The sequence below is a fragment of the Haliotis rubra genome, unplaced genomic scaffold, assembly GCF_003918875.1.
Source record: "Haliotis rubra isolate DU_JTF1 unplaced genomic scaffold, ASM391887v1 Scf245, whole genome shotgun sequence".
NCBI lineage: Eukaryota > Metazoa > Mollusca > Gastropoda > Lepetellida > Haliotidae > Haliotis > Haliotis rubra.
In genome coordinates this window covers 1,019,625-1,040,889 of record NW_025766503.1, presented here as the reverse complement: position 1 = coordinate 1,040,889, position 21,265 = coordinate 1,019,625, and the positions used below count along the sequence as shown (strand labels likewise).

The window sequence follows — 21,265 nt, the reverse complement described above, 5'->3', positions numbered from 1 at the left end:
TCTATTTGCAAAACATTATATCTATTTAGCATTGTTTTAGTAAGCACATGTAGCCCTTACTTGTAATAGTGTTAGGGCTAATTGCAAGACAGCATGAGTAAAAGTTATGGGTAAAATTGTTAAAATGACCAAGAAATGTTTTGTTACAGGCATTGACTTGGGTAAGGGCTATGACCTTCCTAAACACATATTGCAAGATCAGTTCTTTGCTGCAGTCGTCCTCAAGGTGAGTTGCAGACAGTGACACTATGTAAAATATATTAAGGTAGGACCTAGATGTCACAAAGTGAATCACAGGTTTGTCTGGTCCACACATATTTATTTTCATTCATCCATATCACTACACATGTATATCCTCAGTCTGGATGTATTAATCTACATTCTAAGATGCTTCGATGAAAGATCAAAGGCGCCGACAGTACTTTATCAGACGATAATGTGCACTTTTTCAGCATTACGTCACAATGTATTGGCATCACTCGCCCCATTCTAGTCTGCCCCTCGTAATAGAACAATTTTGCGTTACGTCACACTGTAAGCGACGCCACGATGCATGTCAGTTGTCATCGCTTCGTACGGCCTCCTACAGTAAACTACTCCGTTGCATCCCGTTTCTTGGTTTCACGCAGCTAACATCACTGGTGGAATCATTACATTTATGTTTTCCGACGGTTAAAATGTCTCAATTCGACTCACAAGTTTTCAGCGGCTCGGTAACGTTCGCAATGTTTACATTCTCACAATGCAATCGTGGAATGTCGCTTGAGTACTCAGCTTCATCTGGATGTACTGATCTTAACTTACGTTGGTAGTAGAAATGCGACGTTCATATTGCCCCATATGGTTTACGTTAATCATAGATGTAATTAAGATAATTTAGAGAAGGTATTTAATCGGAACGTAAACCGTCATCAAACTGTTATCATTTGTTTTTTCTGGTAACTTTCGTCTTTACGTAGGGGGGGCAGACACATCAAAAGAACAGCGCGCTAGTTAGCTCTGTGCAAAGATTCTTAATTTTGGTCACTGAGTAGTAATAGAGGGGGGGTACTACCGCAGATGCGGCTTAAAGGCTTATTTGTGGGAATTAAGCCCCCCAGCCCCCTTAAAAGAATATGGAGAGCCATCCTTCGATGTGCAAGTTCAAATAAAAGAATAGCAAAAGCCCTCTGTGGCCAGACCCACGGAGGGAGAAATTGTGTGTTTTGATCAGAGACCCGCCTGGTCCCTGGTCTGATGATGTTTGTGGTGCGCTGGTATTTCTCCCGTGGGTTTTTCCGAATGGTAGGCTTCGAACCTCGGTAACAGAGTTGCCACGATGGTGGATAATAAGCCGATGTCGGCACCCCCGAGTCCCATGCCAGCGACCACGAGAGATGTGTCCACGCTGTCGATGGCATTGACAGCCCAATGGTACATTTTGTGCAATCTGAATCGCATGTCGCGTTCTCGTTCCTGTTGGTGTTTGATGTCGCTGATCTGTCACAAACGAAATCCATCCACAGTTTCGAGCGTTTGAGCCACGTCGACCATGGCTTGATACAATCCCATCTTGCACTATATATATATATAGTTTACGAAATAATATTTAATTGGTCCTCCGTCAGTCGTTGATGAATATACTTTACACATGTTCGGGTGCATAAATCTGGTTGAATAAAATTTCATCTCCAATAAAAACCTTGACTCTCTCGAGGCTTGTGGTGGAAGCTGTTCCTAGTTGTACATAAATATGACAGTGTTGATTTTTATGGCAATCGTGCCAGCGTATGTTTAACCAAGACAGAAGTCCCACCTGTTGTCCGGAGGCATTTCCAAGAACGACGTCGATAATAAGGTAGAACCTGGTATCACTATATAGTTTTAAATAGAGCCATTTCGTTGTGTCTTCCGAGTGAGGGACTAGCATATAACCCGTTTGATCTGGTAATGGTGGTGCGTACATTCCCTTTTAATGAAACGGAATAAAACTTCCCAGTAGAATCCAATTGTTTTTTAGTTCGAGGATATTACGATCCTGATCCATGACGAGATAGTGGTAGGTCAGGACGATATTGATGATCCAGTTCAATTCGATGATGACTTCTCGACGCTGGTCCACGTTGTTTTGTAAGTGCAGGACGCACAAGGCGTTTTCCGTACCGGGTTCGTCAAATCCTCGCATGTCCCCAAGATCTGAGAACGCGATGGTGGCTTGCTGAGTCACGTTTGCAATGACACTCATGATATATATTACCGTATGTTACCGTCTATAAGCCGACCCCATGGATAAGACGACCCCCAAACTTGACCCTTAAAATCACTTTCAAAATGGTATGTTTCGTGCATAAGCCAATCCCCCGCGATTGGGTCCTAATCGCAGCAAACACAGACCACAGACAACTGGCAGTTACCAATAATTATAACTTTGGTCCACATTATTCAAAGAATTCACAATCATATATATTGCATCTACTCACGGATCGAAACAAAGTGTAGTTGACTGAAAATGCATAATATATTTTGTTTCTCTAAATATCATATTTATTGTAGCAACAAACTGGCTTGCTTATTTTACCCCATTCAACAATCACGAACTGATTACCACCTTGTTTTCCATTGACTGCTAGTTTACAGTAACATCGGTAAAAAGGTGTGAAAATAAATGGCTTCCGTATTTTACGCCATTCCATGTGCGTACAACTTCTGCTTACCATGTTCATATAACCTTAGTTTTGATTATATATATTTTACATAAAAACTGTAATTAAAATTACACAATGCTAGGTTATATTTCTTTGGGTTAAATAATAGTACTCTGTATTATATTTTACTGACGACTGCGTCAGAATTCATCCCGTTATATTATTGTGCATGTTTGAACTTGTTCGCTGATGATTGCTATTTCCCGGCTCAAATACACACGGTAATCTTAATCTTAATTAATTTATAGAGCAAAATCTGTAATTAAAATTACACAATGCTAGGATATATTTCTTTGGGTTAAATAATAGTATTCTGTATTATATTCTACTGATGACTGCGTCAGAATTCGTCCCGTTATATTATTGTGCATGTTTGAACTTGATCGCCGGGAAACATGTGCACAGCTGATTGCTATTTCCGGCTCAGATACACACGGTAATCTTAATCCCTGCAAATAATACAATGCCCAGCAAAAATAACTTGGAACTTAAAAGGTAAATAATCTTGTCCAGGGATGTTTAATTGCAAATTTGACGTGTCTACTGACAAAGTCGTCTTCTGTTGTTTGTTCACGCGAAGTGATACGATATTGTTTTCTTACCCCTGGAAAAGTTTGACGAAAGCGTAACCCATGGATAAGACGACCCCCTTCTACAGACTGCTTTTTGGGGTCCTCAAAATTCGGCTTTTAGACGGTAATATACGGTAGAGATATTTTAATTGGTTTTCGGATAATTTTTCGTCCGTACATTTCAAACCCATGAGAAGTATGTTATCGTGTAGGAAATTTTCGTGGGCGATATCGTGTTTTCCACGGTGACGGAGCAAACGGAGCAAACGTGGTGTTGGTGTTGTTGGGTCCACTGGAGTTTGATGCCTTTTACGATTTCGACGTTACCAACCCGTGGTTCGCCGAGGTAGACTTGGATGATCAGCGTGGATTGCGCCGGCAGATTTTGCAGGATGTCGACCACGCTGTCGAATTCCGACGCTAACTGCAACGTCACGTTTGACGTCTCAGGTTTACTCGATAGGATGTAAGCTATAGGTTGCGACAGCGTGCTGACGACTATGCTGCGTCTTTGTGTCGGGACATAAGCCACGATCAGCGCTCCGTTGTTCACGACTTTCGTGAGGTGGTGGTCGTTGTTTTCCGTGAACAGGTGGGGAGAGTCTAGCGCGATGTTGAGATTCCAGTCAATTCGAGAGGGCACGAAAACCCATCGCTTGTCGTTGGTAAAGACTGGCGTGTACGGCTTGTTTCAACCGATGACCGTCTTCTCAATGTCGTCCAGGTCGAAGAGTTTGCCGCCAAAGGCCGTATCCATCACCCATGTGTTATTGGCGTTGCGAACGAGGTTGTACTGCTTGTTTTTTAAGAGACCTCCTGTCTCGACATCGTCTAAATCTCCTAGGATACCACCAGATCCGCCGCTCACTTCAACGGGTTTATAAATATTGTTTTTATGTTGCAAGGCGTACAGTCTGCCGTCGACGCCGGGCTCTCCGAAGCCACGCGTGTCCCCGAGGTCGGAGATCACTAGGTTGGCGTATTGTCTCGGTCGCATGGTCGTTCCTGGACCTGAAGCTTCAGTCATCGTTGTTTGATGTGCAGCGTCACGCTCAGGTATCCTATATGAACGGGTTAATGTTGTAAATCTAAAACTGATAGTTTCAATTCCGTGATGTTGCCTCGCGTTAATTTCTTGTACTGCAAGGTCGAAAATGATTCGGTTCTGCCGTTGTTGTACTTTTCCGTATTCAACGTTACGGCTCTCAGCAGCGTGGAAGGTCGTTCGCCTTGAACGTTGTCCGTCGTGCTCAGCTGATCGAGGTGAATGCACAGTTCGCGGTAGGGGACGAGGCTCGGCAATTTTGAGCCCATGACGGTGTCTCGCAGTGCTATCTCGTAAGTCGCCAACCCGAATGTTCTCGCCAAGGGTCGACCCAGTTTGATGGGTTGGTCTCCGTTCATCAACTTGAGCGTGCCATCCGACTCGTTGAGTTTAAGACTTGCTCCGACGGTTTTTAAAATTTCGTCGTCCAGCATACACACGTTATAATAACCGGCGGTCAACAGGTGGCGGCTATTATTGATAAACAGCTTGTTGTTGTTTCTCTTAGCGCTGAAATTCAACCTTCGCAGGTAGTAGGTGAGATCGCAGAGCGCGACTTCGAGTTCCCCCGACGTGTTATCAATCACTTGCAGCAGCGGAATGGGTTCGCCGTTCGTGATTCCCGGGAGCGTGACGTACATATTGAAAATATATATATGTGTAATTATAATATCATCATATATACATTTGTATAGCGCCGATATCCAGCTCCGCTCAGCTGCTCAAAGGCGCTTTGTTTTTCATAATAATTCAATATGGCTACACCCAAGTACCAGCCTGGAGTGATTTATACTGAAAGCAATAATTTAACTCTACCGATCTCACGCACATGGATATCATGGTGGATGCGAAGGAGGGTTCCTACTTTAGAGCCCGATTTATCGATGTATTTGAAAAGTATAGGCTTTCGGTCACGAACAACAAGGCAGTCCACGCATGGTTTAACAACCCGATGTAATTCTGGCAGAATCAATTCGATTTCGCTGTGTGGTGCAAGACGACGGGGTGCGATGTGACACTCATCGTGATCCGCTGAGTCGGTCTGTGTTCTATTTCCACACGTACTACCAGATCAGATGCATTATCAAAGAAATCAACACCCCCATTCCGCAGGACACCCCATCGCAAGTCCGGTGGATTTACCGAGTGCCATCCGGCGTTACCAGGACACGTTGGAATACGCCCGGTCGAAGGTCGATTACGTGTTCGGCGTGGGACTGTACTGGCTCCAAGCGACATGCAACTGAGGATCCACAAAGTGGTGGGCTACAACAATGAAATCGTCATCGCGACCGCCGATCAAAAGTTTGGCATCAATCCTGATGTCAACGTGAGTCGAGTCCCACCACAGACACATAACTGTGAAATGGGGATCGTGATGCCGCCACCAGCACCAGAGCCCAGCATTCAACTATCACTACCACGCCTATCACCGCGTGAACCGCGTGACCGTTTTCGACAACAAGCCACGATGCTGCCCAAGATGCCTGTCAGGGCTTCCGCGGCTTTGCTGGCAAGTCTCACCAGGGCTTTCACGAGCGATTTCAACTGTTTTTTTATCCAGTCTCTGACGTCGCCACTTTTTTGGGTGGTGGTGGTGTCCGTGTCGTACGGCCCGTCAGCTCTAAGACGAGGGTCGATATGATGAAGCCCAAAGCCGTCAGAACGCTGGCGATGGTGATCCCTTGTTCCCGGAACAGATTTCGGATCCTGTCGGCCAACATGGTGTCCTCGTTCAACACTCGATCGATTGTTTCGCGCATGCGGCTGATCTGGGATCGAAGCTCGTCTTGGAAGGAGGACGCCACTTCCAATCCGGTTGATCTTTCCTCTTCCAAGTTGTGCAATCTTTCTGCGATCCGACGTCGACTGAACTCATCCTCCGCTTCGGTGATTTTTTTTTATTTCACGAGCGATATGCTGATCGAGTGCATCGAGTTTAGCTACGTTTTCCACGAGCAATCCACGAAGGGTTTGCATGGCCTTGTCCAGCCCTCGCAGTTCCCGAAAGGTAAATTCGAACCCAGGCAAACATTCGTTCCGGTACGTGGTGATTATTTTTTCGACGTCGTTCGATGTGTCTTGAGCACGTTGCTGGAAACTCAAATCATCTCGACCGACTGCACCCGCCAAGGCATCAAGCTCTGCATTCGCTTCTCATAAAGCCTTGTCGAACTTGCCGGTTATTTTTTGTCGATAGCTGGTTATATTTTATTTGTCGCAGATAAAGTTGGCACGGGAGTGCATGAGATCGATGCCCGGAGCATCTTTCACTCGCAGTATCCCTTTATGATCGAGTTTGAACTTGGAAGGATAGCGATAAAGAGGAGCTATATTTTCTTTTTGCTCCAGGGCATTGTAATAATCATCGACGGTCGTTTTTAGCGGATCATTGCCCATGTTCCTTGCGTGAACGAGGTTACCTCATCATCGAGCAAAGGGGTTCTATCGTCCCCAAAATCGTCCATGGGAATATTGTCCGCCATGATTATTTATTTATTGAACATAATAAGTCATCGTTCCGGGAACGGCACGCCTGTCCTTCCAGATCAGTTTGGAATCCGATGACGCCAAACGAGAAGTCATGGGAAATCTGGGTTGAGTCATCGTGAAAAAACAACCATCAAAATCAGCGTAAACGAAATTTTGAGCATCGACAACAGCGACGTGTTCTTCAGCTACACGGACCTCTGGAGAACCGCGAGCGAACGGGAAAACATGAAGTACCAGGGGATTTGTCTGGCCAAGTGTCTGTTGAGTGGGGTATGGTTTTGAACAAACCGAACTCACGGCGTTAGGGAACCGATTTTGCATCCCGCTTTACTTCGAGTTGCTGGAGGGTCACATGCTGTTTTACCAAGCCGCGCGTTTACAATTACAGCAATGTGATCGTGACGGAGAGTGGGGAGGAGGGTAGCTACACCATTGACAAAATTTCGCTGGAGTTTGACAAGGTGACGAATCCGGAATTGTCTCGACAGATTCGCAACCAGTATTCGGACACGTTAGCCATCCTGTACGATCGTGTGCTGCGTCAACGGAAGATCGTCTCGAACAAGAGCGTCACGCTGTGGAACATCAACCTGAACGTACCCGCACGATCGATGAAGGGCATTTTGATCCTGGAAGAATTTTCTCCGTTTCGAAGGGTCAACGAAAAGTATTGGAACCCCGAGATCACAAAAGTCGAGGTGACCATCAGTGGGACGAGATCCAAAAGTTACCGGCGATCAAGCGCCTGCCGGAAATCAACGCAATCGTCAAGAACCTTGGTCTCGCCTAGGTGTTGGTAGGAGAGTACCTGACGACCAAGTACACGCTGTGGCTGGACATGCAATCCACGGACGACGATCGGTTGCATGGCAGCGGGCATCGCATCGAGAACGGCAGCGAGGTCACCATCCAAATCACCAAGAAGGTTCAAACTGCAGGTGAATTAAATTTATATTTGTACGTGATCATGGATGCGCAGCTTAATATAGTCAATGGAAGATTCGTGCAAGCCATCTATTGATATCGAACTGCCCCTGGATCCGCATTGCGCCATCGTGTGCGGTCAGACGGGGTGCGGTAAAACGGCTTTCGTAATGGACCTGCTGGAAGGATACTATCGGGATGCGTTCGATCACATCGTCATTCTCTGCCCGACGTTGCGGGTGAACAAGACGTACATGGAGAGAGCGTGGGTGATGACAGACCGGGACGTGCACAGGGTGGATCCTGGAATGCGTCTGCAGGACTGGTTGACCGCTTATCACGGTAAATTGAAAGGGGAGTCGACGCCTTTCCTCCTGGACGACTGCAGCGCCAACAAGGACATGGTAAAACAACGAGACATGCTGTCGTACCTGGCCTTCTCGGGCCGGCACATGAAGCACAGCGGTGCTCAAAGACCTAAGGGAGCAGACACGATGGGTGGCCCTGTTTCACTGCAAGGACAGGGATTCGTTCGAGGAATGCTTAAGAGAAAACGACGTTTTCCGAGCAAACAAGAACATGACCGCGTGAACAAACAGCTCGCCAAAACGGACCAACCCATAGCATATGAAATTCGCTAGCTTAAGCAAACTGTAGCAAACTTAAGCATAATTCTAGCACCCAAAAATTAAGCCATATTATAGCTCGCATATTCGAAGTTTTCATGGCATGTCACTTGACTTTCCTATCGCTGTGCTTCACGTATGCAGGATTTTATTTTATTAGATTTAAAAATAGTTTGCTATATTATAAGATGGAACTTATGGAACTGCTCGATCACATGATGAAGGATAAACATGACACCAAGCGGTAGAGGCGGTTGGTGGCAAAGCCAAATAATACTTCGGCGGGGACCTCACTCCCTGCAAAATTCAAAAAATGTCCACCGAAGACATCGACAAGTTGTACGCGCGATACGAAGCCCGACTCGGTGCTGAAATGACGAAAACCATAGGATCGACCATGACGCAAATCTACGTTGGCATCGCGTTGTATTTCCTTCCCATTCCACCCGAACGTCGCCTGTACATGTGGGAAGACCTTGAGAAAGATCCGTTCATCGACCACGCTTTGAGCACCGTCAGCTGCGAAATGTTTCATCCATACGGGATGCTGCTGGCTCCTCTGACCACAGCCATCATCACGGCGAAGCATTGCCGATTTAAAGAATAAAATATAAACCATACTATACAAGATGGAGGAACACTGACCACCACCGACGGAACCTGTCTCAGAACAACCACCAACGACGGAGGAGGAACCGATTAAGACCATCACCCGAAACAAGAATCCCCAAAAAGTAGCCGCCGGTCGCGGGCTGGTGAAACAGCAGAAACAAAAACGTGAATGGGTCCTGTACTATAAAGCGGCGGCATGCATGACCGCATGGCTGTACAAATTCAAACTGGCAGCAGCAGCAGCACCGGCAGCAACACCAGCAGCACCTCAATTAGAAGTAAATCCTCATATGTTATAATTTCAACAACAAAAAATGTGGCCTTAGGATTAGCCGCCACCGTATGGATCGCCAAACAATTAGACTAAAATATTTATTTATGTGTATAAAATATATTTACATGTGTATAAAGACACCGTTTCAGTGTCAGTACGTGCTTCTCGGAAAAACCAAAACCAGCGGCAGGAAATGCACCACCGACTATTGCAGCATCCACATGATGTCCATCAGAAAGGGTTTCGTCAACTACACGTGCTAAGTATGCGGGATTGGCGTGAAATGTCATTATCGTCATTGCAAAGCCCACGGAGCAGATGTGGTCCGAGGTCATCTCATCTACTTGACGAAAAGAGATTATCTCAACGAATGTAACCGACTCCTCAGAATAAATTTTTTAAAAAAGATGTCACGTGTGCTTCATTTCAAAGAGAAGGCTGATGGAGTTTCCTCCCTTGATTAAACAACCTATTACACATTTGACTTCGCACTTGAATATAATTATTTAATTAAAAACAAAAGTTTTCGCACATTGATATAGCAATCATGACGACCGTCTGTGAATTCAAAGCGATGGCGAAAAAACGTGGATTGGTGGGTTTTTATTCTTGCATGAGGAAACCCCAACTGCTCACCTTGCTCGACATGAAGTATGTCAAGCCCCCTACCGTGCGAGACCTCAAACTCCGAGCTAAAGAACGGGGGTTGAAGGGTTATTCTCGCATGAGGAAAGCCCAATTGGCCACCTTGCTGGAAGACACCGAGCCGGTCGATTTGAGATTCGTGCCAACAGACCACGCGGTGGGTAAGTATCTGAAAGGCTGGAAAATGGTGATCGATTCTAATATCGATACCGATAAAATCAAACCCTTAATCGACAGTAAACTTCACGAAGAATTAAACGATTTGAAAAGCATCAAATACCAGTTGACCCTTAAAATGTCGCGTCAGAAACCTCAGACGGACGGTAGCACCGAGCACCTCAAGCCTTATTTCCGAGGCAAGCAGGAAGTCATACTTCAACCCGACTTGATCCCTTCGACCCTCGATACGTCGTTGCAACACGTACAAGAATCGTTGGAAAGATTTACCCATAGAGGCTCCGGATGGGCTGTGACAAAATGGATACCATCTACCTAGATATAGCGAACAACGTACCGTTCAGAGGCAGATCGTACCTAGACTTGCCTCCGTATTGCAAGAATAAAAAGGCCATCGTGAACATTAAAAACAACGACGATCACTGCTTAAGATGGGCGCTGAGATCTGCCTTATTCCCCGCCGATTCTAAAGTGGCAAACAGACCTTCGAGCTATCCCGCAGATGATGGGCTGAACTTAGACGGTATAGACTCACCCACACCCATCTCTCAAATGACGAAGGTGGAAAAACAAAACCATTTAGCCATCAACGTCTTCAGCCACGAAGGCAATACGACAATCATGCACCGAATCAGCTCCAGGCCCGATTCTGTGCGCAAAATCAATTTATTTCTCAAAAGGCGACCAGTATCACTACGCGTGGATCAAAAGTCTGAGCCGACTGTAGTACGCCAGACACGAATCGCAGTTTCACGTACAAAGCGCAAGAACACCAAGCCTGCGGGTTCGGGTAAGTGATCGTCCGATGCGACGGGGTAACGAACGCTCCCGTGATCTACCGAGGTCCTGACGCGGCCGAAACGTTTCTCACATGAAGACGGAAACATCAGGGAAGCTTTGTCGGACCCTGCCCCCATGGATATGACGCTGGAGGATAAACTCGCTCATGAAAAGGCTCAGCATTGTCACCTGTGCGACCAACCCCTGAACGGGGATGTCATGAGAGATCATTGCCACATCACCGAGGTGCCGCCCATAACGTGTGCAACCTCCAGCTTAGAATTGATACACCGTCGGACTATCAACTAACGTTGCTCGGGAAAAATAAGCTGGCCAACGTGGAAAACTCGTTCCGAACTTGATGCGCAAGACCAAGTACGTGGTGTACTATTGGAATCTGCAACTGTACTTGTCGCTGGGCATGAAGCTGACCAAAATACGTCGGGTGCTGCAATTCGATCAAAGTCCCTGGATGGAACCTTACATTCGGCTGAACACCAAAAGGCGAAAAAAGGCCACCAGCGATTTCGAGAAAAAACTCTACAAACTGTGTTCGGCAAAACCATGGAAAACTTGAGAAAACGGGGTGACGGTCAAATTCGTGCGATCTCACGAGGAAGAAAAACTCAGGAAACACATAGCCAGCCTGGCCTTCAACTGGAGCAAGCTATTTCATAACAACTTGGCAGCGCTGCACATGAACAAAAGCCACATCAAGCTCAACCGACCCGTCTACGTGATGATGAGCATTCTCGACCTCTCCAAACATTTCATGTACGATTTCTACTACAACAAGTTAAAAAATCAATACGGCGATCGATGTGAAGTGCTGTACACGGACACAGATTCACTGCTCATGGAAATTCGTACCGAGGACATGTACGAGGACATGGCGAAACACATGCACCTGTACGACACCAGCGATTACCTCCAAGACCACGCCCTACACAGCACGACCAATAAAAAGGTCCTCAGCAAGATGAAGGACGAATGCACGGGGACACCCATCGCGGAATACGTCGGGTTAAGACCTAAAATGTATTCGATTCAAAAAGAAATCCGAAAGGCGAAAGGGGTCAACAAATACGTGGTGAAACACCACATCAACCACACCCTCTTCAAACAGGCTCTCTTCGATAAACGCACGTTCAAACACCCAATGAACGCATTGAGAAACATCGCTGTCGCCCCTGGATACCAAACGATGGATTGCGAACGATGGCATCTACACTTATAGCCATGGGTACCAACAGTAGGCCTCGACGGTTGGGAATTTCCACGACCCCCAATAAAGGAAACTCCACTCGATGGGTCGAGACAATTGAATGAACGATAGCGTGTATACATCATGGAGAAGGTTTACTACAGCCCTCGGGGTTACTGGAAAGGTGTGAATGCCATCCTGAAGCTTGCCAAAGCCGAGGATATCGCCAAAGCTTGGCTTAAAAAAACAAGCCATCTGGCAAGTGTACCTGCCATCTCCCCGATACATCCCGAGAAGAAAGCTTGACATTTCCATACCCAATTGTACCCATCAAGCCGACCTCCTGTTTCTCCCACACGACAGGGTGAGAAACAAAGCGTACAAGTACGCCCTTATTGTTGTGGACGTTGCCAGTCGCTACAAGGATGCGGAGCCGTTAACGACCAAAGATTCTTGTCAAGTCGCTAAGGCCTTAGAACGTATCTACAAACGCAGTCGCTTGACCTGGCCGACCGAATTACAAATCGATCCTGGACGCGAGTTCATGGGAGCCGTGTCGCAGCTGTTATCAAAGCATAAAGTCCAGGTGAGAGCCATTCAAATGAAATCCGTGACGATCGAATCGGCTGCGCCATCGCGTCACGGCCAAGAGAAAAAACTACCGGACCTATCTGTACCAGCCTAGTGAACTCGAAGGAGGGGATAAACGTCGCGCCACAGACCCTGTATGGTCCATGAAAACATACCACGTCGACCGAGTGGACATCAAAGACGACGAACCGAATCTGTATTACTTGCAAGACGGACCGGGTAGGGGATTCTTCCGAGAGGAATTACAAATTGTCCCTCACGACACAGTAATACCCCCCAAATAAAAATAAAAAATAATAAAAAATGTTCTGTTCTGCGCTACTGTAGCTAGTATAGACGGAGCCCAGCTCAAGATAAATAATTGATTGTGGCCTCTACAAAATTTTTCAGCGTACTTCAAACTACCTACAGGCATCGTGTTTGTATTTTATGAGACACTGATTCGAGGTGATAAAGCCACCAAACATGCATGAAGTATTGAAGCGGAAGTGGAATGACGGGTTTCAGACATCCTTTACGCTACTATAGATGGAGCCCCGTTTAAGAGGATGATGCAATCTCACGATAGACCCGTTAAACCCAGCACTCGACTACCAGGTCCTCTGTGGCTCAGTCAAACGACTGCTGGGTACGATCAAGGTACAGAGATGGGCAACTCTGTTACCGAGGTTCGAAGCCTACCATTCGGAAAAAAAAAAGACACGGAGCTCTCATCATGGGAGAGCACAGTTGACCACAACCCAACAGGAGAAATACCAGCGCACCACATACATCATCAGACCAGGGATCAGGCGGGTCTCTGATCAAAACACACAATTTCTCCCTCCGTGGGTTGTGGCCACAGAGGGCTTTTGCTATTTTTTTATTTGAACTTGCACATGGAAGGATGGCTCTCCATATTTTTTAAAGGGGCTGGGGGGCTTAATTCCCACAAATAAACCTCTAAGCCGCATCTGCGGTAGTACCCCCCTCTATTACTACTCATTGACACCGTCGTTTGTTTTCTGCCTTAAATTAATCGTAATTATCCTTAGAAAGTATTAAATTTGGCATCTTAGAAAAGAAATACAGTTCACTATACCACCATGTATAGTGTAATAAAGCACACTTTGCCCTGAACTATTATAACGTTAAAGCACTCTGACGCAAGCGTCCTCGTACTTTAACTATAATAGTTCAGGGCGAAAGTGTGCTTTATTACACTATACATGGTAGTAGAATGAACTGTTTTTGTTAAACTCGTGTCTGATGTGTAGTAATTGTTTTTTACAGAATGCAGAGATGCAATTCAACTTTGGAGATAAGCCATTCAAGTTCCCTCCACAGGTAACAAGTTTATCATAGTTTGGACAGACTGTAGATGCCAATTTTAAAATGCTTAGAATTTTTACATTTTTCCTTTAAATCCCTACTTCTATTACATCTTAATCATCAATCAATTTTGACTGTTATCACACCATAAAGTCAAAGGTTATGTACAGACATATTGTTCACTGCCAACCTATCTGTCTCTAGTTTTTAGGTAAACAGTATCCTTAGGGTAATGCATCTGTGTATGCCTGTTGCAAGAAAACGTCATTGATGATGTCACAGTCCAAGGGGAATTGTCAAACCTAATGGAAATTCACATCTATTATTTGGAGATGAGGGCTGTATTATAACTGCAGACTTGAAGCATATCACATGCTGGGCATGTTAAACATCCATGCCAACTGTCTACTCAGGAAGAACAAAACTGTGCCCACATGATCATCTCACCATACCTTTATTTCCTGGCAACCTGTCTTAAGAACAGCCCAGTTCAAGACCCAGTGGCACCACAGATGATGGCATTATTCGTGTAACTGGGAAGGAAAGTTCACCAATGCATGACCTCTCTCTGTTGGACAGAGCAGTAGAGGAGACAGAGGGTTGTATAACTATACTAACAGCTTTGAAATGGCCCAATGGAGCATGGCGTCATTGTAGTACTCACTGGATTGTCTGGTCCAGACTCGATTATTTATAGACCGCCGCCGTATGGCTGGAATATTGCTGAGTGCGACGTAAAACGAAACTCACTCACTCACTCACTCATTGTAGTACTTCTCAAACTACAAGAGCATTATGATCAGCTGCACCAGCCAAAATATGACATATTTATGGCAGCATTAGCAACCTCTAACTCCCCTCCTTGAAATTATCTTGGTTAAAAAAAAACAGTCCTACACACAACAAGCTTTCTGAACAACCCAATCTTGAGGGGCTATTCTCACTTGACTGGTGAAGCCCAGGGGCATGGTCACCTGGCTGCCACTTCACCCTTTCCTTTCGTGAAACAGTGAGTGTGAAGATTCCAACACTGCAAAACAATGAGGTAAATAAGCCTTTAAATCTGATGTCCACTGTGGGTGGAAGAACCAGATTTTAACAACTGAAATCACATTATGCAATCTGGAAGTGATTTATGTTTTTCAAATTTACATCCATCTGAAATTGCCACAACGAATAACATAAAAAATAATAACATAACCAAAAGGAAATGATAGTGATGTCATAAAAAAAGTAAAAAAAGTGGTGATGTGAGCATGAATAAGAAATGACATTGTAATGACATTGTAATGACATTGTAGGATATGAAGTGATGTGATAAAAGCCAAATATAGAGATTCTGTGATGAGAAATGAGAGGATTGGGCATGAAGCTTCCTTGTATCCAATATGCCTACTTAACTGTTGCCATCTATCTTGGGTTACTAATGCCAGATCCCATCAGCCCAACTATTGAATACTTCCTATGATGTAATAGAGTTCGGGTACTTGGAAGAATTATCAACAAGTAGTATCCTTCCTCATCCTGACTCATACTATTTGCTTATCTCTTCATCTTGTCATCTCACCCGAATGTATCCTTGTCACAGGGAGGTACACTGGAAACAATGTGACCAATCAGACACTAGTCTATTAGCCTGGCACTATGCTGTGTTATAATGTTCATATTTCCTAGACACCAGGCTGTGTAATATTAATTGATATTAGCCTGGCACTATGCTGTGTTATAATGTTCATATTTCCTAGACACCAGGCTGTGTAATATTAATTGATATTAGCCTGGCACTATGCTGTGTTATACTGCTCATATTTCCTAGACACCAGGCTGTGTAATATTAATTGATATTAGCCTGGCACTATGCTGTGTTATAATGTTCATATTTCCTAGACACCAGGCTGTGTAATATTAATTGATATTAGCCAGGCACTATGCTGTGTTATACTGCTCATATTTCCTAGACACCAGGCTGTGTAATATTAATTGATATTAGCCTGGCACTATGCTGTGTTATACTGCTCATATTTCCTAGACACCAGGCTGTGTAATATTAATTGATATTAGCCAGGCACTATGCTGTGTTATACTGCTCATATTTCCTAGACACCAGGCTGTGTAATATTAATTGATATTAGCCTGGCACTATGCTGTGTTATAATGTTCATATTTCCTAGACACCAGGCTGTGTAATATTAATTGATATTAGCCTGGCACTATGCTGTGTTATACTGCTCATATTTCCTGTGTAGACACCAGGCTTCCCTAGACACCAGGCTGTAATATTAATTGATATTAGCCTGGCACTATGCTGTGTTATACTGCTCATATTTCCTAGACACCAGGCTGTGTAATATTAATTGATATTAGCCTGGCACTATGCTGTGTTATACTGCTCATATTTCCTAGACACCAGACTGTGTAATATTAATTGATATTAGCCTGGCACTATGCTGTGTTATACTGCTCATATTTCCTAGACACCAGGCTGCTGTGTAATATTAATTGATATTAGCCTGGCACTATGCTGTGTTATACTGCTCATATTTCCTAGACACCAGGCTGTGTAATATTAATTAATATTAGCCTGGCACTATGCTGTGTTATACTGCTCATATTTCCTAGACACCAGGCTGTGTAATATTAATTGATATTAGCCTGGCACTATGCTGTGTTATACTGCTCATATTTCCAAGACACCAGGCTGCTGTGTAATATTAATTGATATTAGCCTGGCACTATGCTGTGTTATACTGCTCATATTTCCTAGACACCAGGCTTTGTAATATTGATTGATATTAGCCTGGCACTATGCTGTGTTATACTGCTCATATTTCCTAGACACCAGGCTGTGTAATATTAATTGATATTAGCCTGGCACTATGCTGTGTTATACTGCTCATATTTCCAAGACACCAGGCTGCTGTGTAATATTAATTGATATTAGCCTGACACTAATATTGATACTAGCCTTTCCATAATTCTAGGCTGGTTATACTGCTCTGTGTAAGGCTGCATCGTCCTGTGTTGTGGAATCAAGGATTCTTGGTGAGCTTTAACTGCATTTCTTTTCTGTCCATAGGTTGTTGCATAAGACACAAGGAATCTCATATTGATTTATATCCCAGAAAGTATTTTCACTGAAGAAATAGCTTGTAAAGTATTGTTGTATTATAGACCATTTTTTTAACAACTCTGATATGTCGCCTGTCCAACTATCTGATTGATCTATAGGCAGCAGACGTACCTGTGTTCCAGGAACAAGTCTTATTGTAATGTGTTTTGATGTTGTAGCCGCCAGTGCTGTCAATGCCAAGCCAGCTCCAAATGCTCCACAGGCTATCATCATAGAGGTAATACTATGTCGGTGGGTGCCCATGTTCTTACACCTTGCTAAACCCCCACAACCCTTCACCATAGAGATGTGTAACACCTTGCTAAACCCCCACAACCCTTCACCATAGAGTTGTGTAACACCTTGCTAAAACCCCACAACCCATCACCATAGAGATGTGTAACACCTTGCTAAACCCCCACAACCCATCACCATAGAGTTGTGTAACACCTTGCTAAAATCCCACAACCCTTCACCATAGAGTTGTGTATCACCTTGCTAAAACCCCACAACCCTTCACCATAGACTTGTGTAACACCTTGCTAAACCCCCACAACCCTTCACCATACAGTTGTGTAACACCTTGCTAAAACCCCACAACCCATCACCATAGAGATGTGTAACACCTTGCTAAAACCCCACAACCCTTCACCATAGAGTTGTGTAACACCTTGCTAAAACCCCACAACCCTTCACCATAGAGTTGTGTAACACCTTGCTAAAACCCCACAACCCTTCACCATAGAGTTGTGTATCACCTTGCTAAAACCCCACAACCCATCACCACACCTAGTTGTTGTGTAACACCTTGCTAAAACCCCACAACCCATCACCATAGAGTTGTGTAACACCTTGCTAAAACCCCACAACCCATCACTATAGAGATGTGTAACACCTTGCTAAAACCCCACAACCCATCACCATAGAGTTGTGTAACACCTTGCTAAAACCCCACAACCCATCACCATAGAGTTGTGTAACACCTTGCTAAAACCCCACAACCCATCACGATAGAGTTGTGTAACACCTTGCTAAAACCCCACAACCCATCACCATAGAGTTGTGTAACACCTTGCTAAAACCCCACAACCCATCACCATAGAGTTGTGTAACACCTTGCTAAAACCCCACAACCCATCACCATAGAGTTGTGTAACACCTTGCTAAAACCCCACAACCCTTCACCATAGAGTTGTGTAACACCATAGAGTTGTGTAACACCTTGCTAAAAAAACCCCACAACCCATCACCATAGAGTTGTGTAACACCTTGCTAAAACCCATCACCATAGAGTTGTGTAACACCTTGCTAAACTTCACCATAGAGTTGTGTAACACCTTGCTAAAACCCCACAACCCTTCACCATAGAGTTGTAACACCTTGCTAAAACCCCACAACCCATTAGAGCTATAAACCCCCCACAACCCATCACCATAGAAAACCCCACAACCCATCACCATTGTGTAACACCTTGCTAAAACCCCACAACCCTTCACCATAGAGTTGTGTAACACCTTGCTAAAACCCCACAACCCATCACCATAGAGTGTAACACCTTGCTAAAACCCCACAACCCATCACCATAGAGTTGTGTAACACCTTTGCTAAAACCCCACAACCCATCACCATAGAGTTGTGTAACACCTTGCTAAAACCCCACAACCCTTCACCATAGAGATTGTGTATCACCTTGCTAAAACCCCACAACCTTCACCATAGAGATGTGTAACACCTTGCTAAACAACCCCACAACCCTTCACCATAGAGTTGTGTAACACCTTGCTAAAACCCCACAACCCATCACCATAGAGTCACCTTGCTAAAACCCCACAACCCACCATAGAGATGTGTAACACCTAGATCACCATAGAGTTGTGTAACACCTTGCTAAAACCCCACAACCCATCACCATAGAGTTGTGTAACACCTTGCTAAACCTATCACCATAGAGTTGTGTAACACCTTGCTAAAAACCCCACAACCCATCACTAAAACCCCACAACCCATCACCATAGAGTTGTGTAACACCTTGCTAAAACCCCACAACCCATCACCATAGAGTTGTGTAACCCCCCCACAACCCTTCACCATAGAGATGTGTAACACCTTGCTAAACCCCCACACCCATCACCATAGAGTTGTGTATCACCTTGCTAAAACCCCACAACCCATCACCATAGAGTTGTGTAACACCTTGCTAAAACCCCACAACCCATCACCATAGAGTTGTGTAACACCTTGCTAAAACCCCACAACCCATCACTATAGAGATGTGTAACACCTTGCTAAAACCCCACAACCCATCACTATAGAGATGTGTAACACTACATAGTTGGTGCACAGGCTATCATCATAGAGGTAATACTATGTAGTGGGTGCCCATGATCCTACACGTAGCATTTCAGTGCGTTATAAGTGATATATACATTTGGACTGATTGTAGAAATCTGTTTGACATGCAAATGTTTTAATGGTTTCAACAACAGTAGTGTAAGAAGATTGTGAATAAACTGTTTGATAAAAATTAAATGTGTAGTTTAAGTTTATTTTATTTGTAAGTTGATGAATTGTTCAAGCAGTTTGTGATTTACCATGTACTTGCTACTGTTTCTGTCTGCCATGTTGCAGCCTTCCAGGGAGCTGGCAGAACAGGTGAGTACTAGTCTCTCTTTCTCCTCTACATATTGTCAATTAGAATATTGACCTGTTTATAAACTTCCCTGTTTAGTGTAAGGCAGGGTTTGCTCTGACGTGGAATGCAATACTTATGGACATGAGGCATTGTGACACAGGTACATATGCTTGTTCCTTGCAGACACTCACTCAGCTGCAGAAGTTCAAGAAGCATGTCAAGAACCCTGAAGTGAGGTGAGCTACTGTGCTGCAGGGGGTTATCAATCTGTCCATCCAACCAGACATCCAGCCAGCCACCCATGCATGCACCCACCTACTCATCCATCCATTCACCCATCCACTCATCCATGCATTCACCCATCCATTCACCCATCAACTCACCCACTGATCCATCCATCCATCCATCCAATCACCCATCCATCCAATCACCCATCCACGCACCCACCACTCACCCACCTATCCATCCACTCACCCATCCATCCATCCACTCACCCACTGATCCATCAATCCATCCATCCATCCACTCACCCACCGATCCATCCATTCATTCATCCACTCACCCATCCATCCATCCATGTTGTGATGTGGGGGTTCATGCTGTAGGGGAGTATTACATACTGGAGACGTGTCCATGTCTTCCTCTGTTGCAGGGAACTACTGATCATTGGGGGAGTCAGTGCCAAGGAGCAGGTGGATTGTCTGGAAAGAGGGGTATGCCATATGGTCTTTTGTTTTAAAAAATGTCTAAATATATTACTGTACTAATGATAATTAATACAAATGCTGATATATATGATTTTATGATTTTATCATTTGTCAGATAGTTCCTGAAACAGGCACCTCAAATTTGAAAGTCAGTAAGATAAAATATGTCCAGCAGTCACAACAGTGTCATAACAATCACTAACACCGTTTGGGCTGATCTTGATGGAATAACTAGACCAAACATTGTCACCATATTGGAGAGTTTGTAGTTACTTTTTGCCTCGTGTTGATAGACAGTGTCTTTATGCATAAATTCAACAGTTAATAGATGACCTATAAGGAAATAAGAATATGATACCTGCATGCAGGTGGACATTGTGTGTGGAACCCCTGGCCGTCTGGAGGACCTCATCTCTACAGGCAAACTAGCTCTCCACCAAATCCGATTCTTCGTACTTGATGAGTGTGTAAGTACAACCTTCATCACAGTAAACAAATATCTCTTATCAGCTAGAAATCTGTAGCTAGGTGTACCAAAAACCCAGTGACCAAACATTTGGAGATCACTTATTCACACTGGAATATTTACTGCAGACTAGGGGCCAAATACCATCCTCTCAGCAGGTCAAGTTAAATCCTTGGATTTATTTGTTTGTTGATTCTATGGTAGACTGGGGTACAAATATGTGTTGGGATCCTAAAGTAGATCAGGTACCACATATCATACAACATAGAGTCTGAGTGGCATATCATGGTAAACGAGGTACTGGATACCACATGGTTCCCACGTGGCATATGGTAGACTAGGTACTGGATACCACATGGTTCCCACATGGCATATGGTAGACTATGTACTGGATACCACATGGTTCCCACGTG

At 44.5% G+C, this 21,265-nt stretch overlaps 1 protein-coding gene across 1 annotated transcript in view; it reads left to right on the top strand.

Annotated features, from left to right (window-relative positions):
- The window catches only part of LOC124279024 (ATP-dependent RNA helicase DDX1-like), a 396,346-nt gene that overhangs the window by 59,543 nt on the left and 315,538 nt on the right, over nt 1-21,265 (top strand). Inside the window, 8 exon segments of the mRNA XM_046714816.1 lie at nt 150-226; nt 13,900-13,953; nt 16,920-16,980; nt 17,227-17,285; nt 19,676-19,699; nt 19,863-19,915; nt 20,332-20,392; nt 20,755-20,853. Of these exon segments, the coding sequence (XP_046570772.1) occupies nt 150-226; nt 13,900-13,953; nt 16,920-16,980; nt 17,227-17,285; nt 19,676-19,699; nt 19,863-19,915; nt 20,332-20,392; nt 20,755-20,853 (488 nt within the window).